Raw genomic sequence first — 13,769 nt, forward strand, 5'->3', positions numbered from 1 at the left:
TTGTTTTTTTTTACAACCATAACCAGCAGTACTGGGGGTTATTCCTAGCTCAGTACTCCAGTATCATTCTCAACAGTGCTTTGGGTCTTTGTGTTACTGGATCTCTTGGATGCAAAGCATGATTTCAGCCTGTTGAACTATTTTTTTGGACTTATAAGATACAATTTGAATGGGAGAAATTTACAATACATAGCTATGTGTTCTGTACTGCTCCTTTTATTTTGTTCTCATAATTGCTCATGCTACTTGTTTCACAATGATTAATATACTTTCTTGTGATATCTTCCATTTCTGATTATTAAAATTTTACTGCTATTTCATTTTTCAAAGGTTCTTTATAATTCCTCTCCAATTTATTTGTGAGGTTTTAGGAAATTCTCTGAGAATATTTTCTAGGTTTTATTCTTTAGTAGGTTCTAGAAAAGCATTTGATATTTATGAAATCAGTTAGGCCTTACATCTCAATGTTTTTTCCCTACTCTTTACAGGTCCAGTTGGTTTACACAATATTGGACAGACCTGCTGCCTTAACTCTGTGATTCAAGTGTTGGTTATGAATACAGGCTTCACCAAGATATTGAAGAGGTAAGACTTCAAATAGTGAAGTATTTTAATTATTTTATTCAAGTGAATTGTTTTTATAAGTATTCCTTCAAAAGTTGATAGAGAAATATAACTTTGACTAAAAAGTTAAAGAAAGCAATATAAACTATAAAAATAGAACATAGGTAAATCCCACCCTGGAAGATTTATTTTCTGTGGAGCTCAATATTAAAAGAAGATCCCCTGAATATTTTTAATAAAAGTAGAGGGCCAAAGAGCTATCTCAACAAGCTGAACACGATTTTCATGTAGGAGATTCAGGTTTGGTCCTTAGCACAGCACATCGCTGTGAGTGACACAAAGACAGAGCCCGGAGTAGCTTCTGAGAACTGCAGCCTCTGGCCCCCAAACCAAAAATAAAATAAATTAGAGCCAGAATACATAACTATGGACTTAGGTCAGAAAGACTTGAGGACAGACAAGTACAGGGGGACAAATAAATCAAAGAGTAGGTCTGTGACTCTATTGATTAAGAAAATTTTTAAAATTTTGAAAATTTTACTCCCCACGCTTTACAACACTGTCAACGATAGAGTTTTATGCATATAACATTCCAACACCACCACCATTCCAACAGATACCCTCAGTTGAGTATGTTTCCTTCTACCATTGATTAGCCTCCACCTCCCCCCCCCCCCCCCGCTAACCCTGTACACCCCTTTGCCCCTATACTTTTTTTTTAAGTGCCTTGATAGAGGCAGACTAAAGTGTGAAGGGAGGGAGGCTGGTGGAAAACTGGGGACATTGGTGAGGGAAAGTGGACAATGGTGAAGGAATTGGTGTGAAAATCTATTAATTTTCTTCCAATATGCACACACAAACATTTTTTCTACCTTGTGCTATTTTTCTCTTTCCGTTGTCAAAATGCCAAGATACACTTAAATTCCTCAGGTTACCCTTTGTCCCTGTACCTAGCTAGTCACCAATCACAATTTTTCACTTTGGACTTCTTCAGGTTGGAAATTTTGCTGCCTGGCTAATTTGCTATGGGACTAAAACCCACTTCAACTGCTTTTAATATTAGTGTGATTATCAGGCAGAGTAGGGTAGCTTTGCTAAACCTGTCTAAAAAGGGTGATTTCTATAGCTGATTTGCTAACATAGTGGTTAGTTTTAGAATATTAGTTTTAGAACATAGTTTTAGAACATTATTTTGGAAACTTAAAATTCTGATAACTGGTCCTTACCCAGTTATAATTTAAGTTTACAAAATGACTTGGATGTGGAGTTCTTTTTTTTTTTTTTTAAGTAACATTTTATTTAGAGGAAGGAGGAAAGGACAAACGGAAAAGAAAAACAGTAGGAGTAACGCGCTCAAGAGAGAACACGGGCTTTTCCAAGGGTGGAGGAAGCTCTACACACATCCTAGCACTGGACACGAAAGCATGAAAGTACACATCTGAAGGGGGGAGATGCGGGCGACACATGTGCTCGGGCACCACATGTGCTTGGCTACGTGGGCACAAGCAGCACATGGGCTCAGGCAGCATATGCGCCAGGATGTGGAGTTCTTTTTAAATATGTGGTACAGCTGGGATTGTAGTGTAAGATTCGTGGTTGTTCTTTTTGTCAGGATCACAGTGCCAAGGGAAGTGGAAGCGCGGAGGAGAAGCTTCCCCTTTCAGCTTCTCTTGCTGATGGAGAAGATGCAGGACAGACGGCAGAGAGCAGTGCGGCCCATGGAACTTGTCTACTGTCTCCAGAAGTACTATGTACCACGTGAGATGATCCGTTCAGCTGTAGCACCTCGCTAGTACTCTAAAGGAGTGGGCTTAGAAAGAGACAGAGAGGTGGGGTAAGAGGGAGAGATCAGAATGGAAGGAGAGAAAAGAGAAAGAGAAGAGGAGGAAGAAGAGGAGGGTGTAGTAGGGAATCAGAAGGGAAGGAGGCAGGCATAAGAGAGAGAGAGAGAAGAGAGGTCTGTTGGTCAGAAGGTGAAAAGAAGGAACTGGGTGGATGTGGACCCCTTGTATTGGAAGTGTTTGTGTAGATCTGAATATTTTAAAGGCCACACATTTTCATGGGTGCAGAATTACTATTATTTATGCACACATTACCTTCACTTTTATTCTTTTGTGCCTCTCATTAGAATAAATAGGCCAGAGCTTTTTCAAAGTTGATTCAACTGCAAGGGAAAGAATTCCAGAAAACAGAATAAATTATTAGCAAGGTAAAACTGTGTTCTGACAAAAGAAAATTCATAAAAGGAAAGTTTTTTTAAAATAGGGGCCACATTCAGTGATGGTTGTGGGCCTCCAGGGCTATTCTGAGCAGTGCTAATGGGGCCATGAGGTGCTGGAGATTGAACTCTCGTTCTGGATCTGCAACACAATTTGAGCTCTCTACTTGGCCACTAGAGAAGTTTGAAAAAATCTATATTGAGATATACAATAAAGTTCACTCATTAAGAATAAAATTCACCTTAGTTCTTTAATTTTATTTTATTTCGTTATAGCTCATTCTTATAAATGGTATGAGGTAGTTCAAATCCAGTCTTTATTTTTAAATATATGTATATATTTAATTGAAATAATGTGGGTTACAAGGTTCCAGCACCAATGCCTTCATGTTGCCCACTTTCCTTCACCAGCATCTCCAGTCTCCCCGCTGCCAACACAATGCCCCCCTACCACATACCCCAAACTGCCTCTGTGGAAGACACTTCTGAAAAACTCCTGATAGTATAAACCTTTTCATTTGCCTGTTCGCTTCTATGTTTTCCTTGAGGAAGTTTCTATTCAGCTCCTTTACCCATTTCTTGATATTTTTCATAACTGCAGCAGAATTTTACTTTACAATTAACATTTTTATTAAGTTGTTCACAATATTTGATTACATTTAATATTCGAACACCAATCCCACCATAATTACATCTTCCCACCACCATATTTCGAATGTTTCCATCCAGGACCCCAAACCCTGCCCTCAAAGCAGAACCAAAGTAATTTATTTTGTGTTGCTTGTTATGAATAATTCACTAAAAATGACTCAAGAAAGGTTTCTTAGAGGAAAGTGTATAAAGATTGTTGTATTTCACCATATGTCCTTCTATAGCACTGTCTGTCACTGTCACTGCCATCCGTTGTTCATTGATTTGCTCGAGTGGGCACCAGTAATGTCTCCATTGTGAGACTTGTTGCTACTGTTTTTGGCATATACGCCACGGGGATCTTGCCAGGCTCTGCTGTGCAGGCGGGATACTCTCAGTAACTTGTGGGGCTCTCCGAGAGGGATGGAGGAATCAAACATGGGTCAGCCACGTACAAGGCAAACGCCCTACCGCTGTGCTATCTCTCCAGTCCGCCCTTCTATAAGAGAGTAGTAACAAGTTGTTAAGAGTTGAGGCTTGTGTACTTATATGCATATATATGTATTTATATATTTATTTATATATTATCTGTATAAATATATTTTCCCCTAAGATTGGTTGCCTTTTACTTTAAACCCCATCAAATGTGGTGTGCTCCTCTTGGTATATCAATAATGTAAAGTATTAGATGCCGTGTGGCCGCACATTCCAGGAATAAATTCACTTGTGGGTGAGGCTCATTTGAACGTGTGGAGAGCAGCTGTGGGCATGGCAGCGATTGAATTCTGGAGGTTTTCGGCTGTCAGGGCTGGCTTCATTGGGGCAGGGAGGGGAAATCACCCCCTCCAGGTTGCCCCAGATGAAACAGCCTGGCACAGGGTCTGAAGGCATGTTTATGGTGTATCCTTTAAAATTAATATTTATATCAAAATAGCACAGTGGTTGGGCATTGGCCTTTCACTCAGCCGACCCGAGTTCGATTCCTTCGCCCCTCTTGGAGAGCCCGGCAAGCTACCAAGAGTATCGAGCCCACGCGGCAGAGCCTGGCAAGCTACCCGTGTGTATTGGATATGCCAAAAACAGTAACAATGTCTCTCAATGAGAGATATTACTGGTGCCCGCTTGAACAAATACCAAGTTAATAATAATAAGCAAGTATAAATTTTATGCTAAATATTAATTTATCAATAAATATTCTGCTATTGGTGAAATGTATTATTAAAACTAGAATGCAGTTGTGATAAAAGTTACTGCCTATGTACCTCCAACTTCATTAAGCCTCACTATAAACTGAAATAAAAAGTATCATATGGGATAAATAATAAACAGAGTAAATTTAAGGATTATTATCTTGTTGCTTCCTATGTATTTAGATTTACTTTAAGTTCATTTCTGTAATGAATGAATTAGAATACGTTACAATCTATAATGCTTTTTTTCCCCCCTTAGAAATCTGTTTCAATTTTTCCTCCTGTCCATTGGTGATCACATCAAATTCTGTGGTCTCAGTCATTTCTAGGTTGATGGTGCTTAAAATTAGTTCATGTCTCAGAACTAATCTACTGTAGGTAATGCTATTCTATTTGAATGTCTCAGAATCTCCTCAATTTTATTTAATTAATTAATTTATTTTTAATGTAGGAGTTCTGCTATTTATTCAGCCATTGATTAAGCTTATTGCGCTGGGCATGAACTCCACATTATTTAAAAAAATTTTTTTAGTTGGATATCTATGAGATAGACCATTACAAAGCTCTTCATAATTTGGTTTCAGCCATACAATGATCCAGCACTCATCCCTCCACCAGAGTACACCTCCCACCACCAGTGTCCCCTATTTCCCCACCCCCACCCCCACTCTCCACCCCCTACCCCCATCCTTCCTCTGTGGGAGGCACTTTCCTTCTTTGTCTCTCTCTCCTTTTTCTTTTGTGCAATATGGTTTGCAATATAGGTGTTAGGAGGTCATCGTGTTTGTTTGGGGCATTCAGTATTTTTATTGGGACAGTAAGACTGGAGTAGGTTTTCAGCTGGGTAGCCTCTTTGGCATGTGGATGTGACTGCTGAGGCTTCCGGAGGTAGAGGAAGGTGGGGGGAAGTAGCTAATCCAGACCACGAGAAAGCCTGGAGATTCCAGTCACAAAATCTGCAACTCGAATTTTCAGCAGATTATATCTTGGTGAGGTTCGTCCTGAGACGGTGGAGTCAGGCTGGAGGTATGGCTGTGATTTTGGATTGTGGAAGCAAGCAGCTGCAGGGGGCTTTGTGTGGGCAGACACGAGGCCAACCCGCCCCCCTCCAATTAACCCCGGTCTGTCAGCCATGTGCAAGTCCAAGATTAACTGTGGCTTTTGATCTCTTTTGAGATTTATCTATGGGTCTCTGAAATAAGGCCAATAAAAAAGCTTGTATAGTTGGGTCGGAGGTGGTTTGTGGGCATGCCTTCCACATACCTAACTTTTGGCTGTTTAATTTCTTGGTAAACTTGGCCTCTAGTTGTTGGGGTCTGTCCAAAGGCACAGCGGCAATTTTGGGGTATCAGGAATCCTGAAGGCACCATCAGGCTGCTGATGTACTCGCCCTGTGGGTGCAGGTTGACCTGTTGGTGGCACCATAACCCCACTGGAAATGTTTTTCTAATATCTCTCTCTCTCTTCTCTTTCATTATTTGTATATGGAAAGCCATGGACTTTTGGGTATTGATTTTGTAACCCGACACTATGCAAATTTATTGTTTCTAGGAGCTTTTTTGTAGATTCTTTGGGATTTTCTAAGTATAATGTCATGTTATCTGCAAAGAATGAAAGCTTGAATTCTTCCTTTCCTATCTGGATGCCCTTGATGTCTTTTCCTCGCCTAACTGCTACATAAAGTACTTCCAGTAGTATACTGAATAGGAGTAGAGAGAGTGAGCAGCCTTGTCTTGTGCCTAATCTTAGAGATAAAGCCTATAGTTTTCCCCATTGAGAAACTCTTGCTGTAGGTTTGTGGCAGAAGGTTTGACTAAATTGAGGAAGTTCATTTAACTCCCATTTTGTTGAGAGTTTTTATCATGAATAGGTGCTTGATCATGTGTCTTTTGGCCATTCGGTTATCTTCTTTGAGAAAGTTTCTGTTCATTTCATCACCCCATTTTCTGATGGGGTTGGATGTCTTCTTTTTGTAGAGTTCAACTAGTGCCTTGTATGTCCTTGATATCAACCCCTTATCCGATGGGTATTGGGTGAATATCCTTTCCCATTCTGTAGATTTTATTTGTATTCTGGTCACTGTTTCTTTTGAGGTACAGAAGCTTCTTAGTTTATGATAGTCCCATTTATTTATCTCTGTTTCCACTTGGTTAGTCAGTGGTGTGTCATCCTTGAAGATACCTTTAGACTCAATGTTGTGGAAGGTTTTGCCAACCTTGTCTTTAATGTATTTTATGGATTCTGGTCTGATGTTGAGGTCTTTAAGCCATTTTGATCTGATTTTCGTACATGGTGTTAGGTAGAGATCTGAGCCCATTTTTTTTGCATGCAATTGTCCAATTTTGCCAGCACCATTTGTTAAAGAGGCTTTCCTTGCTCCACTTCATGTTTCTTTCTTCCTTATCAAAGTTTAGGTGATCATATATTTGAGGATATATATATAAGGATATTCAACCCTGTTCCATTGGTCTGCGGCTCTTCATCACTAATCATCAGGGATATGCAGATCAAAACAACAATGAGATATAATCTTATACCACAAAGACTGGCCCACATCCAAAAGAACAAAAGCAACCGCTATTGGCGCGGATGTGAGGAGAAAGGGACTCTCATTCACTGCTGGTGGGAATGCTGACTGTTTCAGCCCTTTTGGAAAACAGTATGGATGATCCTCAAAAAATTAGAAATTGAACTCCCATTTGACCCAGCAAATATATGGGAATATATCCTGGAAAGGCAAAAGAGTATAGTAGAAATGACATTTGCACTTGTATGTTCATTGCTGCACTATTTACAATAGCCAAAATCTGGAAAAGACCTGAGTACCCAAGAACAGATGATTGGTTAAAGAAACTTTGGTACATTTACACAATGGAATACTATGCAGCTGTTAGAAAAGATGAAGTCATGAAATTTGCATATAAATGGATGAACATGGAAAATATCAATCTAAGTGAAATGAGTCAGAAAGAGAGGGAGAGACATGGAAAGATTGCACTCATCTGTGGAATACAAAGTAACAGAATGGGAGACTAACACCCAGGAATAGTAGAGATAAGGACCAGGAGGTCTACTCCATGGATTAGACGCTGGCCTCAAATGCTAGGGGAAAAGGCAGCTCAGATAGAGAAGGAAACACCAAGTAAAGGGTATTTGGAGGACCAACTCGGATTGAGAGATGCGAGCTGAACATAGACTATAGATCGAACGCAATGGCCACTCAATGCCTCTAGTGCAAACTACAACACCCCAAAGGAAAGAGAAAACAAAAGGGAATGCCCTGCCACAGAGGCAGGGTGGGGTGGGGGGCAAGGGTGGTAGTGATGGGAGGGATACTGGGATCATTGGTAGTGGAGAAAGGCTGGTAGAGGGATGGGTACTCAATCACTGTATGACTGAAATGCAAGCATGAAAGTTTGTAAGTATGTAACTGTACCCCACGGTGATTCACTAATAAAAAAATAAAAATAAAGAATAGGTGCTGGATCTTGTCAAATGTTTTCTCTGCATCTATTTATATGATCATATTTTTATTGATATGATGTATATTCTTGATTGACTTGCAAATGTTAAACCATGCTTGCATCCCTGGATGAATCCTACTTGGTCATAGCATATGATCTTTTGAATGACTTGTAGAATTCTATTTGCAAGTATTTTGTTGAGGATCTTTGCATTTGTGTTCATCAGGGATATTGGTCTGTACTTCTCTTTTTTAGTGCTGTCTCTGTCTGATCTGGGTATCAGGATTATATTTGCTTCATAGAAATTGTTTGGAAGCTTTTTTGTTTCTTCAATTTTCTGGAAAAGCTTAAAAAGGATTGGGAGTAGATCCTCTTTAAAGGTATGAAAGAACTCACTAGTGAACCCTCTGCCCAGAGATAGTTTGACCAGCCAGTTATCATTGTGATATTCTGGCATCTTTTGTAAACCCTCACCAATCAATAATGAATGCAAGGAGCCTTTAAAATGGCTCACACAAAACTTCCTTACCTTAACTTAGTCATCCTAGACTAAGTTCCTCCCTCCTTTACTTTTCTCTTCTACTTTCCAATATCTCTGAGTCTGAGCATCTTTATTACTCAATGTTTTCATTCTTGAAAATATTGGAGATTCTGGGAATTGTGAATGAACACAGAGACCTGCTGCTGTTGCTTCTGCCTCACCTGCATTATTAATCTATCACACAACAGGTAACACAACATGGGTATTGGAGTTAAAACATGATGTCATAATGCAAGGTGTTGGACAAAGGAGTTTAGACCAAATCTAAGAATTCCCTGTTGCCAGGGAGTTTAATGGTTTTGCAAAATTGCAACTAAAAGAATTTCTCAAAAAAGTTCAAAACAAATAGCATATAAAAAACATTTTAGCTAATTTAAAAAATCACAATTTGTAAATTGTACATTACACTTTCAATATTCTGTTTCTGTCTTTGTCTTTTGTCATTCTGATTATAATGTCTTAAACTTTTTCTATTTAGGTCTATTCCCATTAGGATCCTTTGGGCCTCTTGGATATTTCTGCCTGTTGTCCTCAACTTGTGGAAATTCTTATCTGTGATTTTCTTATCTCGTGTTCTTTATTGAATTTTCTTCCTGTTCTTCAGGGACTCCAGTGATTCCAGTAAGGACTCCAATAGTTCCTCTTTAACTCATCTTATAGTTCTCTGATACTACCTATTTATTTTTAGACTTTCTACCCCCATCCTCATCTTCTTTTGTTTTCTAGAGTTTTCCTGTATCTTGGAACTTCTCAATATTTTTTTTCAGCTGCTATTATTTTGATACTCAGAACTTGTATTGAGTTTTTTAAATATGACCTATCATACTCCTTATTTCTGTCATTTGATTGTATCTTTCTCATTTCTGGTGTCATACTTTCTTGTACTCTGTGCTATCACTTCTTTGAGATCATATAAAAATCCTCATTAAAATAATTCTTTGAAAATTTACAGAGTTGGTTGGTACAGGTAGAGTCTTCCATATTATTATTTTCAATCATTGAATTTAGTGGACTTCTAAGCACTTTCCCCATTGTGTTTGCTATGCTCCTGCTGTGCTAAAGGTGAATCTTTGTAATTAGCTCCCGTGGGAGACTTTGAGGATTAGGCTGACTATTGCTCCTTTTCTTCCCTGCCTATCTTCCTCACCCAGTGACAGGAGGTGTAACTGTGAGCAGTGTGAGATGTTCTAAGGAGAGCTGTGGTGCAGTTGTGGTTCATGAGATGCGTAGGTGGACCTCCTGAGATGGTAGAGGGCAGTTGTGGAGGCTTCTGGGACCCAGCTAGGAAGGAGAGGAATCCATTTCTGGTCCCCAAAAGGCCCCAGAGATGTAATCCAAGTGGTTAACCCCACCTGAAAGATTAGAGGAGCGAAAAGAGAGTGTGAAGTGTGGAGGTGAGCCTCAGTTATTTACGTCTTTGTCTTCTCTTCTAGTCGGTGCTGTCTAACTGAAGGCTCCTCTCAGGTAAATATGTGGAGTGGAGTGACCTGCCAATATGTTCCTAGATGTATTTCATAGCAGCAAGTTTATATGGAGGCCTGTTCCATTTCAAATTGACTTTTGGGTAGTGTGTGAGATATGGGTCTAGGTTTATATTGTTCACATGAGGATAGCCAGATTTTCCAGCATCAGTTTTTGATTCCTTGCTCCACTCCATGCACTCAGCCCCTTTACCTCTGAAAATTCACCTCGGGGCTCTCAATTGTAATCCAGAGCAGTTGGCAGTTGGCAGGTCTAGCTGGGACCAAGGCAGTCAAATCAAGAAGTCAAGTGGTGTTCTCTGAGGTCCTGGTGGAACCAAAGGGCTGGTGGCACAGGAGAGACGTCCTTGCTGCAAGAGGTAGTCAAAATCAAGACTTACGGGACCATTAAGTTAGGTTTTCAGAGATCTAAGTCTTCTGGAAGTTGTCAGTTCAGGACCAAGGGGGCTCATACTCTTTGGTGAAGGACACCTTTCATGGTATGGTTATTGTAGATGAAAAGTATATATTCTGTCATTGTCACTGTCATCCTGTTGCTCCTCGATTTGCTCGAGCGGGCACCAGTAAAGTCTCTCATTGTGAGACTTATTGTTACTGTTTTTGGCATATCCAATAGGCCATGGGTAGCTTGCCAAGCTCTGCCATGTGGATGCAATACTCTCGGTAGCTTGCCGGGCTCTCCGAGAGGGGTGGAGGAATCGAACACGGGTCGGCTGCATGAAAGGTGAACGCCCTACCACTGTGCTATCGCTCCAGCCCATATATTCTGTAAATATATAAAATTAATATATACTTTAAGTATATGTATAATTTAATATAAAATGCATATATAAGTTATATATAATTTAAGAACATATGTAAAATATAAATATATACTTTAAGAATATAGACCTGAAGTAAGTGCCCATAGAGGGGGGACTAAGGAATTATATCAGGAGATTTCTCTCTCTCTCTCTCTCTTTTTTTTTTTGGCTTTTTCTGTCACACCCAGCAAGGCACAGGTGTTACTCCTGGCTCATGCACTCAGGAATTACTCCTGGAGGTGCTTGGGGGATCATATAGAATTCTGGGAATCGAATCTGAGTTGGCCACATGAAAGGCAAACGGCCTTCCTGCTGTGCTACTGCTCCAGCCCCGAGATTTATTTCTTTAGGAGAGGGAAAGGGTGAATAAAAGGGGGAATTTCTGAGTTCTCCAACCTGGCTGTCAGCAATCAGAGAGGAAAGGTGATGGTGTGGGGGTCTGAGGTGGTCTGTGGTAGTGGGGAGAATTGGTGTAGTTATGTCTCCAAACTCAAATACCACAGGGCCCCATCATGTGAAAAGGAGCTTATGGTCCCCAAGTTTGAGGAAGCGTCCTCTTTTCAGATCCCTGCCGTCTGTTTGGGGCACTGACAACTTTAGTACACTCTATTTCCTTGCGACTGGGCAGTCGTGCCAATGCCCTAGTCTTCGAAGCAGTCATTCAGGAGGACTTTGGTACATAGCAATCTCCCTTAGGACATCAGACTTCTGAGGACATCAGACTTCTACCCCAGCTTCGAGGGCCACTGGTCACACATTCTCCCACCCCCACACCTTTCTTTTGTTAGATGTGGAACTTGTTGGGAGGACTTCTCAAAATTCAGGAGTTCCACCTTCTAGACCCACTCTTTCCACCCACAAAGCTGGGGGAAATTCCATTCCCATGAAAATTATGGTGTCACTAAAGTCATTCTCTGAGGATTTACTGATCTATTGTTGCTGGTTGAGTTTTCAGTGTTACTGTTTTTGCTCATTGAACATGGTGGGCTTCTATATGTCTTCCCTAGTGGATTTGTTGTGCTGGTGTTGTGCTGAGGGTGAACCTTTGTAGTGTCTCCCCACATCCCTTCTGGACTTAGGAATTAGGATGGGAATTGCTCTTTGTCTTCCCTGCTCATCTTCACCCAGTGGTGGGAAGTAAAACTGTGAGTAGTATGGTATTTGATGAGGATCTGTCATGCAGCCATATAAACAGGGCCTGTGAAATAGCAGAGGTCAGGTGTAGAGGCTGGAGATTAATGTTACCTGGACATGTGCGGCAGTAAGCAGAAGTTCAGGAGATATGGAGCTGTACCTCTTGAAATGGAAGTGAGGATTTGAGTTTATTTTAAATGGCTGTTACAGTATGGAGATATGTTCCTTCTATTTTTATTTTGTTGAGATTTTAAAACTTTTTTTAAAGTTTTGAACATAATATTAATTTATTTAATATTTTATATTTTTATTGTTAAATGACCCTGAGATACATAGCTACAAAGTTTTTCTTTTTTTTTGATTTTTTTTTAATTTAATAGTTTATTTTTAATTAGTGAGTCAACGTGAGGGTACAGTTACAGATTTATACTTTTTTGTGCTCATGTTTCTCCCTTACAAAGTTTGATAACCCATCCCTTCACCAGTGCCCATTCTCTACCAAAAGTAAACCCAACATCCCTCTCCCCCCTCCCCAGTCCTGTCTCCCCCCACCCCACACTGCCACTATGGCAGGGTATTCCCTTTTGTTCTCTCTTTCTGATTAGGTGTTGTGGTTTGCAATAAAGGTGTTGAGTGGCCATTGTGTTCAGTCTCTAGTCTATATTGGGCCCGCATCATCTTTCCCCCACATGACCTCCAATTACATTTTACTTGGTGTTCCCTTCTCTGAGTTGCCCAGAATGAGAGACCAGTCTCCAAGCCAATACATAGCTACAAAGTTTTTCATGATAAGTTTCAGTCATACAATGTTCCAACACCTGTCCTTTCACCAGTGTACATTTTCCACCACCAATGGCCCCAGTTTCCCTCCTTCACCACGCCAGACCTAGTCTGCTTTTATGTCAGGCACTTCTCTCTCTCTCTCTCTCTCTCTCTCTCTCTCTCTCCTACTCTTTCTTGCTCTCTCGTTCTCTTTCTTTTGGGGCATTATAGTTTACAGTACAGGTACTGAAAGGTTACCATGTATATCCCTTTACCTACTTTCAGTACTCAGTTCTTGTTCAGAGTGATCATTTCCAACTATCGTCATAGTGGTTTCTTCTCTATCCTAACTGCCCTCCCTCCCACCACTTGGGGCAAGCTTCCAACTGTGGGCTAGCCTCCTGGCCCTTGTTTCTACTGTCCTTGGGTAATAGTCTCATAATATATTTTTTCTATTCCGCAAATGAGTGCAAACATTCTATGTCCCTCTCCTGACTCATTTCCCTCACTAGAGTACCCTCCATGTCCATTCATTTATCAGCAAATTTCATGGCTTCATCTTTTCCTAACAACTGCATAGTATTCCATTGTGTAGATGTAGCATAGTTTCTTAATCCAGTCATCTGATCTTGGGCACTTGGTTGTTCCCAGATTCTGGCTACTGTGAACATAGAAGTGAAAAATGGTGTTTCTGTTGTGTTTTGGAACCCCTAGGGTATATTTCCAGAAGTGGTATTGCTGGGTCATATGAAAGCTTAAATTCTAGTTTTTAAAAACTTTTTAAAACTTGTAGTTTTTGTAACAGGATTATAATATGTTTTTAAACTATATTTATTAAGGCACTTGGATTTACAGTATTGTTAGTCAATCATACTATTTATGGATATAACATTCCAACACTATACTCACCACCAAAGAGACTTCCCGCTATCCAAAGACCCCTAAGCATGCTCCTATTTAAGCTCAGCTTTGTAGACAAAAT

At 40.2% G+C, this 13,769-nt stretch overlaps 1 protein-coding gene across 2 annotated transcripts in view; it reads left to right on the forward strand.

Moving 5' to 3' along the window:
* USP18 (ubiquitin specific peptidase 18) overlaps positions 1-13,769 on the forward strand; it is a 45,685-nt gene that overhangs the window by 16,865 nt on the left and 15,051 nt on the right. For both annotated transcript variants that reach the window (XM_055127947.1, XM_055127948.1), the window contains exons 3-4: positions 489-585; positions 2,177-2,322. In XM_055127947.1, the coding sequence (XP_054983922.1) occupies positions 489-585; positions 2,177-2,322 (243 nt within the window). The remainder of the gene's footprint in view (positions 1-488; positions 586-2,176; positions 2,323-13,769) is intronic.

The sequence above is a fragment of the Sorex araneus genome, chromosome 2 (genome assembly GCF_027595985.1).
Source record: "Sorex araneus isolate mSorAra2 chromosome 2, mSorAra2.pri, whole genome shotgun sequence".
NCBI classification, from domain to species: domain Eukaryota; kingdom Metazoa; phylum Chordata; class Mammalia; order Eulipotyphla; family Soricidae; genus Sorex; species Sorex araneus.